This window comes from Silene latifolia, chromosome 1, assembly GCF_048544455.1.
Source record: "Silene latifolia isolate original U9 population chromosome 1, ASM4854445v1, whole genome shotgun sequence".
Classification (NCBI taxonomy): domain Eukaryota; kingdom Viridiplantae; phylum Streptophyta; class Magnoliopsida; order Caryophyllales; family Caryophyllaceae; genus Silene; species Silene latifolia.
This window is the reverse complement of record NC_133526.1, coordinates 23,443,015-23,456,934: the sequence shown is the minus strand read 5'-3', so window position 1 is coordinate 23,456,934 and position 13,920 is coordinate 23,443,015. Positions and strand designations below refer to the sequence as shown.

The 13,920-nt window shown below is 35.4% G+C and overlaps 2 protein-coding genes across 2 annotated transcripts; both read left to right on the top strand.

The window, feature by feature from the left end:
* The first annotated feature begins 6,920 nt into the window (after positions 1-6,920).
* On the top strand, positions 6,921-7,631 carry LOC141642023 (protein FAR1-RELATED SEQUENCE 5-like). The gene has a single exon (XM_074450688.1). It carries the CDS (start codon positions 6,921-6,923, stop codon positions 7,629-7,631), a length of 711 nt encoding a protein of 236 aa, XP_074306789.1.
* A 25-nt stretch (positions 7,632-7,656) lies between these two features.
* On the top strand, positions 7,657-8,202 carry LOC141642015 (uncharacterized). Its single transcript, XM_074450675.1, has one exon. It carries the CDS (start codon positions 7,657-7,659, stop codon positions 8,200-8,202), a length of 546 nt encoding a protein of 181 aa, XP_074306776.1.
* Positions 8,203-13,920: the final 5,718 nt, after the last annotated feature.

The window sequence follows — 13,920 nt, the reverse complement described above, 5'->3', positions numbered from 1 at the left end:
GATGCTTATGTGACACTGATTTCTTCAGGAGGATCCTGTTTTGAGCACTCTAAATCTTCGACATCAGTGCAGGTCAAATATCAATAAACAATCATTCCATTGTGATGGTGGCAACAAAAAGTCACGCCATTCATCAGTATCAATAACAATTATTTTTGGAAGCTTATAGACAAGAAAGCACCTATATAGGAAGCTCTGTGATGGTATATATTTACCCTATTTATATGAGTTCCTGTAACCAAAGTACCATGGACATTAATATATACCTTTCTTTATCTTCGTAATCCTTTCACAGGTGTACGTCTTATCTTGATTCACACAGCTATAAATAAACCATGTAAATCGTCTTAAAAAGTGCCAGATACAACAAATACACATGCTATTACTACTAGATACACATGGTATTACTACTAGATACACATATCGTTTTGTGTATCTAGTAGTAATACCATGTGTATCCGGCCTGCTATTTTGAACCCGAAAAAACCTGCAACAATAAACCACAAGTGGAGAAAAAGTTCTCTCCCGCAATTCTAATCTGCGCTTCAATGTAAAGGAGATTTGGATAGTGCATCCTACCTGAAAAACTCAGTGCCTGAATTGCTCATATGAATATGCACATATCATAGCAGAACAGTGCCACTGCATCGGTTGCATCGGTTGAAGCCTGATTCAGTCCATCGCGGAGTAATGCCTCATGGCCAAAGTAGATGGAGGCCCATAGTTCAGAGAGGCCGTGAATGGGGCTCCATAATACACAAAGGAGTTTGAAACTTTGGCATCTTTGAAAGGATCCAAATATTTCGACCGGTCTGGAAGTGCCACACATACCGGCGGGAATAGCCGGATGGATACGCCCCAATGCCCAAAAAAAGACTCACCTTGAGAACCTTGGGAAAAATGCGAACGAAACTCGAAAGTACTTGAGAAACATGAGTTTCCTCTAAGGACATATGTAAAGAAAGAGCCATTTAAACATCAACACTCACATTTTTAGTAGATTCAATGGAACAAAGGGTAAGATGATTTGTTATCTTCTGATATGCACATCCATCCTTCTCTCTCTCGCATACAAATGCCATCAAGAACAAGCACCTTCCCATAGCTTGATGATCGCATAAAATTAATAATAGTTTACTATAAATTTACAAAACAATAAGCAATACAAATAACGTACGAGAAATAAAGACAAAACCCAAAAGCATACATAAATGAACTACCCAACCACATCTATTTCTTTTAGCATCCGTAAAGCGATGAATCGGTATAAAATGACGAGATCGGGGAATTATGTAGTACCTTAGCTGCCATTTTCATCCATCAGTTCACAAGATCAGGGGAATTATGTAGTACCTTAGATACAAGTAGTTAACTTTTAATTTCGAAGAAATACTTTGTTAATGTGGAGATATTGATTAGAATGTCCTCTGCACAAAAGAATGTTCACAACTAAGGTTTTTACTGGTGTGCTCGTTGTGCATATGCAAATATAATGTGAACAAACTCCGTGAATTGACACCAAATTTCCACACATAAAAGAAAGATGAACGAAAAAGAAAACCAAACCGACCGAATATTATATATAACGCAATTTTCGATATTTACCAAGCCCTCAACCTATCTCGTCAAATGACTTCTAGCCCGCTCATCAATAAAATTTAGGCAGCATCAGTATCATATAATTTCAAATCACATCAATTTATAAGAAATTGGCCCCCTGAACCAATTTTAAGGTATTCCGGACCCTTAAGTAACTAATCCGAAAAGAATAGCCGAAGCAATTGAGAAAAAGGCTTGCAATGCCTTTCTTCTGAAGGTATCATAATGTTACCTACTCCATCCTAATTAATAGTTACTTATGTTTAAATTTTCCGTCACAAAAACGGACAATCGATAACTATTCATTAGGATTTAGGACGTAGGTAGTAGTATTTGTTTTCTTTAGAATGCCACCATCTTTTGCTTCGGAACACATTAGTTGACTCAATAAACAGAAATCACAAACTCTTGGTTAAGACCGTCTTAACTCCCAAGTTAAGACAACACTCGCAACCAATTTAAATAATGTTAAAATGTAAAAGGCGTTGTGAGAGGTCTTAGCTTAAGACTGTCTTAAGCAAGACTAAACAAAAATTAGCCTGCATTTATTTGCGATTTGAGAAAGGAACTTGAAAAGAGTAATATAAGCATAACATCTGTTTTAGTCTTGAAAATATAAGTAATCCTTGAAGCCCTAAATGTTCACTGGTATTTGCACGTGAGGTGGTGCAGTTATACCTTGCTAAAGTAGTAAGGAATACGCTTCTCTAGCGTAGATACATTTTCAATCTTTGGATTTCTCCATTCATTAGCTTCACTAGTTTTTCGCTTATTAGCAAACTTATCCCCTCTTCCGTTCCATTTTCTCGACTCTCAAACATTTGGCTTAGCAATTCTTCCGATATCCCTCCACCTGTGTGCATTATCCTGAAACGACATGCTCACAATCAGTCCTATTTTACTCGGAAAACAACCACTTGGTCATAACTTACCGCAGTATGGCCTTACAGCTTCAAAAACCTCCCCATATTTTTATCATAGCTTATTGTAATATGGCCTTACCAAAACTCGATGATGGTAGAATGTAGATACTTCCGGATAGACTATGTTCACTACTCACTAGGCCTTTTAAATCAAATAATTATACAAGTATTATCATTCTTATGTGAATTGTGATTCATTACCTGAATTCAAAATTTGCAAGCTGCACAGAGTCTCCTATATTATCCTTTGCTAAGTGAACAAAGAATTCGATGTGACCTCCCAGGTGTAAAATTCACAGAGTTTGAAAGAAAATCAGCTAGAATTACGCTATTCATCCTTAGGCTATCCCCATATAGGGTTTCCTTCAAACTCTGATTTCTAGAATCATTAGCTATTTGAATCACTGGTATTGCCCTAAAGTAGTAAGGAATACGCTTCTCTAGCGTAGATACATTTTCAAATTTCCGTAGATACACTTCTTTATATTGCTTGATACACTCATTTAGCTTGCTAGATGCATATCTCTCGCAACCTAGATACACTCTTATACCTTTCTAAAAACACATCTATGGCATTCTAGAATGCTAGATACACTCCTTTATATTTCTAGATACACTCATTTACCTTACTAGATACACTTCTTTACCTTGCTAGATACATATCTCTAGAATGCTAGATACACTTCTTTAGAATGCTAGATACACTCATTAGTTTGATTATAGTCTTTGCATCCGAAACTACTACAAACATGTACATTTAATTGTTTAATTAGGAATTCTCAATTTAAACAAAACAAAATTCATCACTTCTTAGATACTAGAACATACGACATGTAAAAATGCTCTACTATTTACGGTCTATATAAGAAATAGATAAGGATAATAATTTCATTTATTTTTTTCAAAATGTCATATATAAATAATATACAAGGATAATTGAACGGAAATATGGTACTCCGTCTGCCTATTTCATTTTCATACATTTGTTCAGAATTCGACTCGCATTTATTGAATAAATGTATGACAATGAATTGAGTGGAGGGAGTAACTAAGATTATATTGTATTAACGTAATAATAAATGAAACATTGGAATATTGAAATCAATAGAGTATGCAAGGTATAAACTCGCAATCGTAGTCATCGACAAGAATAAAAACTACGAGACTTCTTCCGTAAAGTGGCTACTCTAAACTATACATATCAAAGACTCCCCTAGGTTGTGACATTATGGAGAAGTGTAAACTTTCCAAGTCTAAAACATCTCAAGAATGAATTTGTGGGGAGATAAAGACACTTTTCTGTCTCTGCTGCTACACGTTAACCCAATCGACTTTAGAAATCACAAACTGCGATGGAATGGAGGTAATGATCAGCAATGAAGAATCAGGAATTGCAGATCTCAGAACTGTACAAACCAATGTTCTTTTTCCGGAACTACAATCAATGAAGCTAATTCATTTGAATAAGATGATAAATATAATCGACCATCGTTTACCTGTTGATTTTCCCAATTTGCAACATCTAACAGTACTCTCGTGTCCGAGCTTGAGAAAGCAACAACTTGCATCCAGAAGCAACAGCTTGTAAGCCAAAATGCTATTTGATACATTCCCGTCAACGCATTCATGCGGTATCATAAATTAATACTCCAGATACACAAGTCGATTTGTGTATCTTGTAGTACTAGCTTGTGTATCTGCAGTCATATATTATGCAACCACCACTGACCAACCGTACCCACGACTAACACCTGACCCACCACGCAACACTGTCCAATAACTTCGAAATTTCTTCTGAGTGCTAGATCTACAAAAAAGGAAGTAGAATTTCATAAAACTAACTATGCGGGCGATGTAATCAGGAAATTTAGAGTCAAAAAGTGGTCTTCGTCACCATTGTCGGTAAATCCATACGAGGTCGCCGGTGAAGGAAGCGATTGAAAAAGAGAGTGGCTCATTGGCGTGGTCAGCGTCGCCGGTGTAGGAGAGAGCCGACTCCGGCGGTCGTCTAGGCTGCTGCGGCCGATGATGGTGGTGGTGGTAGATTAGGGCGAGGGATGGTAAGTGTGGTGTCTGAAACTCATGAATTTGGGTGGACTCACTTGATCCTTCTTCTATATATATATATATATATATATATATATATATATATATATATATATATATATATATATATATATATATATATATATATATATATATATATATAGGGTCGGGGGTTACGAACTAAAGTTCGGTGCGAACCGCATTTAACCCCCCTATATAATGACGAAATTCTCGTTCTTCGTTCCTCTTTCGGACACCATTAATGCGATAACAAATTCTCATCTTGATTTTTTCGTTTCTCTTTCCGACACCATTCTTTGCGCATCAATCAAACCCCATTATTGCACCTCGGAATACAAATTCAAGGTAAGTTTTAATTCAGATTTTGAAACAAATCCAATTTAAAAACTTAGGGTTTGCTTAAAAATTTAACTTGATTAGTTTTTTGGTTTAAGATGGTATTTTGTGGTTTTGATTCTAGATTTGTTGGTTCATTAGTTGATTAAAATTATTGTGATCGAAAAATTAGAGTTTCTTTGATGATAGAACCATCTGATTTGGGTAATAATCTAACAAGAACGAATTTTTATTTGGATGGTAATAATTGAAGAAGAAGATTCGGTAATGGCGAAGTTATAGGTAACATTGTTGCATGTTCTTTGTATCCAGCAAGTTAAAGATGTGTATGTATGTAGATGTATGAATGTGTCTTCAAATCTTGTTATTTACATATAATTTGAAGAAGGGAATTATCGTGATACATTATTTTATTATTCTTGCTAATTGTGACCCAAAATAAGTTGCTTTCATTGGTGTGTGTATCTAGGTAGTTGAGGATGTGTTTTTGTCAATATTAAAAAATGTATGATTGTAAATTTGCGGGGAGTATTACTTTGATCGACTTAGATATTAAGGCCCTGTTTGGATTTTGAGATTCTGTTTGGATAAACTGTCGTAGTTGATTTCAGGATCCTGGGTTTTTGTTTGTAAGCAACGACTATCAATTATGGTCTAAAAAGTGTATACACCACACTGAAGGTGTGTTTGTAGAAGCACTTAAAGCGTATCTAGCTACCCTTAGATAGCATAGAGGGAATGGGATGAAAATAGTGCAATAAACAAAAGGTAGCAAAGTGTATATAGCTTCACAAATGAGTGTATATAACTACGTAGACGATTGTATGTAACTTGACAAATTAAAATTACGTGTTCCACTACCTAGGATTTTGGGATTATGTTTGATTCCAGAATTCAGTTCTTTTCTTTGATTTTCTGTGCAGACATTGTAGAAGTTACTAATGTGCAAGCGTCTTCAAGTAATTCAAAAGAAAATCAATTGCTTGCCACTAATGTACCAGGTATTAAATTGTAGCTTCTAATTAAGTAATGTATTGTCTAAGAAGCTTGTGTAGGTGGTAACAGATAAAATTAAAATCATTTCCTTTTGTTTTTTTTTTTTGATGTTGTAGCCACCCCAGAAGTTGATTTCGATAATCAAAAAGTGGGATTGCCAAGATGCTTAGCAGAATTAAAACCAGCATTGTGGATGAAATTTGCAACTTTGGAAGAAGGCATACATTTTTATGAGGAATATGCCAAGGTTTGTGGGTTCCTTACTAGATTAGACTCAACAAAATTAGTTGACGGGATAGTTACACACAAGTGGTGCGTGTGTAATAAACAAGGCAAAAGTAATCACAAGGGTACAAAAAAGAAGAGGACCCTTACGCGAATTGGTTGTCAGGCTAAGGTTAGTTTTAGAAGAATTCAAACGGGTGAATACGAGATTTATGATTTTGTTGAGGTTCACTCACATGCTATGAATACGCCAATAACTATGATACATTTGAAACCATGTAGGGATTTAAACTTGGTTCACAAAAAAATGATAATGGATAATGCTCATGTAAACCATGGTCCTGTGCAAACATTTAGGATGTTCAAACAGTATGTGAAGGGATACAAAAATGTGGGTGCTTCTTTACAAGATTTCAAAAAATTTTCAAGGGATGTAAAGAAATACATCAAAGAATATGATGCCCAGATGTTAATAGAGAACTTCATGCAGAAAAAGGCTATGTCTCCATCTTTCTATTTTGATTTTGATGTGGACGATGAAAGCAGAATAACTAAGCTTTTCTGGGCAGATCCAATATCACTTAAAAATTATGCCCTTTTTGGTGATGTTGTTTCTGTTGATGCCACTTATAACTTCAACCAATATAAAATGGTGTTTGTCCCTTTCACGGGTGTTGATAACCATAAGGGTTGCGTTACTTTTTGCGGCGGGTTTGATACGAAACGAAAATGCGAGAATCATTTTCGTGGTTGTTTCAAAATTTTGTAACGGCTATGGGTGATCGCTATCCTATTACTATAATAACTGATCAATGTAGAGGCATCAAAAAAGCTGTTAAGGGTGTGTTTGGTGACAAAACACGCCACCGATTGTGTATGTGGCATATAATGAAGAAGTTGCCTAACAAGGTTGGTCTATCGATTTCCCAAGACACAACTTTTTTGAAGGAAATTAACTCAGTTGTTTGGGATGTAGAAATCACTCCAGAAGATTTTGAATCGAAATGGAATTCGATAATTTCCTCATATGAGCTTTGTGATAACAAGTGGTTGAAGAAAATGTTTAAGCACCGTGCTCTTTGGATTCATGCTTACATTAAAGACACATATTTGGGTGGGATTTTGCACACAACATCAAGATCAGAGTCTGAAAATAGCTTCTTTGGAAACTTCACCAACCCACATGTCACACTTGTCGAGTTTTGGATGCATTTCCAAACAGCAATGGATGCTCAGAGATGGAAATATTCTAAGGTAATGGCTGATGATAAGAATTGTTATCCAAAATTGACAACCCCTCTCCTTTTAGAAAAGCAAGCTTCTGAGTTTTACACAATCATTATATTTTATATTTTCCAAGTAGAAGTCCAAGCAGCATGTTATACTTGTGGGCATTTACCATCACCAAATGCAAGTGGTGCGAATGATAATATTTCAATAATTGATCGTGAGAAAGACAAGGAATACAAAATTGATTTTAAGTGATAATAAGTTCTCTTGTTCTTGTAAGATGTTTGAAAGAATTGGGATACTCTGTAGGCACATTTTATGGGTGTTGAAAGATAGGGGGTTTTATCATATACCTAAAGAGTATTTAGCACTTAGATGGAGCAAATCTGCAACCTCCCACCCTCTTTCTACTGTTGTTGGAAAAACTGTACTAGCTGATTGTGTGTCAATCGAAAGTCGCCAGAACAATATAAGTGAATTATGGTCGGAGGTATTTAGTGCAGTCTCACTTGTTGAGGATAGTGAGAAACATTCTGATGCGCTATTTCAATTGCTCCGGAGTTTCAATGAAAAGTTGATTATTTCAATTAAGTCGGGAAAGTCAAAAGATAAGAAAGCTGAGACTGAGATGCTTCTTGGGTCAAAAATTCCAACTGAAGTTACTGTTTTACCACCAGAGAAGTGCAAGAATAAGGGATCGGGAAAGAGGATAACATCAAACAAGGAAAAGGCAGTCTTGGAAAATGCAAAGCCTCTGAGAAAATGCCGTGCTTGCGGTGAAATGAGTAACCATGATAGTAGAAATTGCCCGAGTCGACTCCCTTGAAACTGAATTCAGTGGGTTTTTGGTTTATGTGGCATTTGTAGATGTCACTCAAAAAAGTCTGTTATGTTTTGTAATGTTATGTACTCACTTAAAAAACCGATTTCAATGGGTTTTTGGTTTATGTAGTTTTTGGAAAGACTGGTTTTGTATAAACTTCCAACTTTTTTTTTTATTTACGTTTTTACGTTGTTTTTTTTTTGTTTTTTATACTGACTATGGATTGACGGAGTATAGAGGGGGTTAGTGTATACATTGTATTCAAATAGGGAGGTGGCCTGACTAGAGTGTATGTAGCTGCGGAAGGAGTGTAACTAGGAGGCAAACAAAGTGTATGTAGCCAACTGAACAAGTGAAACTAGCGATTAAAAAAATAGGATTCGAAAAATTGAAAAAGCCAAAATTTAAGATGCAACATCATTTCAATAAACTCTTGAACATCAAATTACTCCAACCAAATCATTTTTTTTCTTTATTATGGACTCGTGGAATGTAACTACCAAAGTCCAGGAAAAGTGTATGGTCACAATGCGTCATTGTATACTTGTTTATATAAACTAGGAAAACACATCATCTCTTTTATATAAATTTAGTCTTAAATTTTTCATATTCTTAGATGAAAAAATGGACAAAAAGTTCTGAATTCTCCTACAAAGATGGCGTTTGTATCGAACATCCTTTTCTAAAAATAATGAAGGAGTGTATCTAGCAGTACGAACAAGTGTAGCTAGCAGTCCAAACAAGTGTATCTAGTTGCCCACAGATGTTCCAAGTTATTTCCTTTGAAAGGATACAAACAGCACAAGGAAACTAAAAAATGTGAAATACTAGACAAAAGTCACCCCGACTTAATCAACCTCTTCAAAGTACAACCACTCTTGCAAGAAAAATAAAAATGTGAACTGATGCCGAATCCTTTGAAATGAGGCTTGATTAAAATAAAATGATCCAATAATCTTCATCATCAACCATTGTGAAAAATCGCCTGGAGATTAAAAAAAGAATGACATGAGGTTGAATTATTTTAAAGCAACATATGGAAGTTTAAGGTGTATGTAGTGACAGACTATAGTGTATGTAGCCATCTTAACGAGTGTATCTAGCGGTTCAAAAAACATAATGTAGTGACAGACTATAGTGTATGTAGCCATCTTAACGAGTGTATCTAGCGGTTCAAAAAACATACGTCTTTCAGTAGACTAACGGAACTTCATATTTAATTTATAAAGATTACAACTCAAAAAAACGTAATCGCAATTGCTGGCTGACAGTAGGCATCTCAGAAAACCGCAAGGTTCACACTCTTCCCTCTTTTTCTCATCACCTCATGATTGAAGTTTTAGTCTTTTCCTTCCTACTGTTTCTTCCTTTCAGTTGACCATTAAATTAATTACAGCATTCCGACACAATAATTCAAACGTGATACGTCTTTCAGTAGACTAACGGAATTAAGACTTATAACTTACAAGGAGCATAACGCGAAATGAGAGACTATCATGGGAGATCATCTCCCTGAACAATGAAAAATAAAATATAAATACAAATTGAAGATTAAGTTCTTTATTTTAAAAAATTGATGAAACCATGGGAATAGTGAATTGGTGTAGTTTCAATTCTTGAGTAGGTATTGCTTAAGACGGGTCGAATCTTAAGACGGGTAGTTACACTCACAAAACGAATATGGGGGACAAGTGGGGGCACCCCCATGTGCCTCCCACTATCCTCTATTTGGGCATTTTGTCTCACAAAATAGTATCCGTCTACAACTTAAGACGAATAGTGCCCGTCTTAAGTAAGAATTTGTGTCAATTCTTTTTGGATTCTTTTTGGTTGATCTTTATAAAAACAACTTGATAAAAACCTTGACTATTTACAACGTTTCTATTTACCACACATTTACACATTTCTCTTGGTTTCACACCAAACATTCATTTGTTCAAAAAAATTCAAACTTAATTGGACGCATTGCATCTGCCTTAATTATTTCTATGCATCAGATTATTTCTGTGCATCAGATTCATAGGATGCACCAAACGTTTCTATGCATCAGATTCATCGGATGCATTGCATCTGCCTTAATTATTTCTATATAAATAGGTTTTCATGTGTTTGTTTCAAAAAACTTCAAACTTAATCTATACTGAATTCCCTCTCAACCATTCTTATACTATAAACTAATTATGTCTGATGCATCCTATGAATCTGATGCATCCTATGAATCTGATGTAGAATCCTTTGATTCAGTAGAAAGTTTCGGACGCCATTCCGAAATATTGTACGTCAAACCTGTGATGTGTATTCTTTATAATTTGCCAAGCACACGAGATGGGTTTGGAAAGGAAACTCTCTCATATGATCTTGATGATTAGTAGAAGTTATTCGGGTCTTTGGATTAAATTTAGTTCAAGCTATCCACCCGGCTATTTCTTCTAATGGGTCGTTCAAGGGACATGCAATGATTGAGTTTGGAGCGGGAGATGAGCGCGAATGCTTCCGTCAAGCTCGCAAACTGGAGCGCGCTTTTTCTAATAATGAAGCTTCGAGGTGGTGGTTTGAAAACGTTAAACCTCCGTCAGGACCATATTTATGGGTTGCTAATAGAGATGATTTGGGACTGGTCGCATATTTGTATGCTCAGGGGCCTTCCTTTGAGTTCAGGACAGTTCCGCTTGCATGGGAAAACGACCCGGTGGATTGGGTTGAAGGTGATAATGATGTTTTCAGTGATATTCGTTTTGAAATCCGCAATTACTTTCCGGATTATTAATTTGTACTGCACTTTTTATAATGTTGGTTATATTTTATAACTTCAAAGATGGGCTACAATCCAAATTTTACAATTTAAAACTATTACGGAGTAGTAGGCAATCAAACCGAGGACAATAGTAACGGAATCTTTAAATCATAGCCGGGTATGTGTATCCACACATCCTTTTATTTTGAAGTATGTTTTGAGTTACCAGATCGAATGTCAGGTCTCTTTGTTATATCACATCTTCTTCATCGCTGCCTCGACTTTCCATATCTGTTTTTTTCCTCTGTACTACATTTCAAATTTCTTCACTTTTTGTGTTGTTTATTTGTTATTAAGTGTCAAGCATTATAGTCCAAGTTTTCCTCATTCTCATTACTCGATTTTATAGACAACTTGATCAAAAGTGTCACGTATGATAATTTAATACTAATAACAGAATTTCAATTAGCCGGTTGGTTAAGTATTCGCCAACAATAACCGGATGTCCGGATGTTATGCTTCCCTTTCTCCGAGCTTTGGCAAAATCCTAATCTCCGGCAGCCAGCCATTGCCCTTTTACTTTTATTTTGAAGTGTAACTGTCCAATGGCCTATACCAGGAACATTATGTGTATCCACAAAGTCGGGGATGTGTATCCACAAAAATAATGAAGGAGTGTATCTAGCAGTACGAACAAGTGTAGCTAGCAGTCCAAACAAGTGTATCTAGTTGCCCACCGATGTTCCAAGTTATTTCCTTTGAAAGGATACAAACAGCACAAGGAAACTAAAAAATGTGAAATACTAGACAAAAGTCACCCCGACTTAATCAACCTCTTCAAAGTACAACCACTCTTGCAAGAAAAATAAAAATGTGAACTGATGCCGAATCCTTTGAAATAAGGCTTGATTAAAAAAAATGATCCAATAATCTTCATCATCAACCATTGTGAAAAATCGCCTGGAGATTAAAAAAAGAATGACATGAGGTTGAATTATTTTAAAGCAACATATGGAAGTGTAAGGTATATGTAGGGACAGACTATAGTGTATGTAGCCATCTTAACGAGTGTATCTAGCGGTTCAAAAAACATAATGTAGCCAACCTGAAAAAAGTGATACGTCTTTCAGTAGACTAACGGAACTTCATATTTAATTTATAAAGATTACATATCAAAAAACGTAATCGCAATTGCTGGCTGACAGTAGGCATCTCAGAAAACCGCAAGGTTCACACTCTTCCCTCTTTTTCTCATCACCTCATGATTGAAGTTTTAGTCTTTTCCTTCCTACTGTTTCTTCCTTTCAGTTGACCATTAAATTAATTACTGAGCATTCCGACACAATAATTCAAACGTGATACGTCTTTCAAGAGACTAACGGAATTAAGACTTATAACTTACAAGCAAAGATAACGCGAAACGAGAGACTATCATGGGAGATCATCTCCCTGAACAATGAAAAAATATTGACTACGAAATCCTAATTCTGCTACTGCACCTAATATGACTAAACTACCCCTTGTTCAAGTTTTTGACTTTTTTTTTTTAGTTTAAAAAGTGTATCTAACAATTTTAAAAAGTGTATGTAGCAACCTGAAGGAGTGTATCTAGCAATTAAAAAAACTGTACCAACCTGAACGAATCCTAAGATGACAAATCAAACATATAAAAATACAGAAAAAGGATACCTGAGAAGTGTTTTTCTCCCATTTTATCAGCTGCAACATAATTTGTCGACGATAAGCAATCAAGTCCTGCAAAACAAAAAAAAAGGCAGAAAATTAAGATAAAATGGCAGCCCGAATGAAGTACATATCCTCCACCAGGGTCCAAGCAGTCTTCATTGTTAGTGATTCTGTTGACTGGACTAGGGATATTAAAGTTGTTCCCATAATTCTTCCCTGAGTGTATTAACGCTAATGTGCTTTTCTTAAAGACAGGGTGCATTTCCCACATAACGGTTTAGCATGGGTGCATTTAGGGTATCATTACAGTCCGTCTACAACAGGTAATGTAAAGCTGGTCGAATCTCTTAAAACATGGGACAGAAATGACAGAAATTTAAGATAAAATGGCAGAAAATTTAAGATAAAACATATATGAATTATCAAGTCCATTAAACTCACTTTGTAATGTTTCTTGTCCGTCCACAAATCTGTATTGAACATTGCACCTTCCAGAAACTTCATGACATATACTCCATGAGTCAAAACTATTCAAGCAACATATGATATTGAAAATGATATTAAAATAATTAACATTAAGCAAAAAATAACACAAAAATATATAACAAACTAACGTGTTTGCTTGCTTTGGGGACATCCTTCACTTGAGGAAACAAACCGATGGCCTTGACGCGCTTGTAACCATTGGTGCTCGGTCCGATTTGCAACATTGACTATCTGTGAACAACAAACAATCAACAAAAATACTTGTATGAATATCTTAGATTGTGACTTCTAGACTGAATTAAAATAAAAAATGGCGACCATACAATATCCTCCACATAAGTATTATATTCCTCCATGACTTTCTTATCATTTTTCTTATATTTCTTGAGAGAGTCCAAAATGTAGTTCTTCTCCTCCTTGAGATCAGACACACAAGCTAACCAATGGTTACCATCTTTGCCGATTGTGAAAAAAACCTACATAAAAGCAAAATGATTTACATAGGTAAGTAACTAGGATATGCATGGTAATTAGTATTTTATGCATATATTATCACAGTTTGGACATTAGTAACTTTACCTTCTCAATAGTAGCTCCATCTTTTGGCGTGTAGTGCATCTTAAGATGAGGGAACCAAACAAAGTTTACCTCGTTAACCTTTAATTGTGGCTTAGCATACTGACAAATTAAAAAAATAAGTTAATAAACTATACTAACAAATATATGACATCTGTTTTTTCTTTTGGAACATAGTTGAGATGACATATGATTCCTCACAAAAATGAAGTAAAAAAGGGAAAAGTAAAAAGTAAATT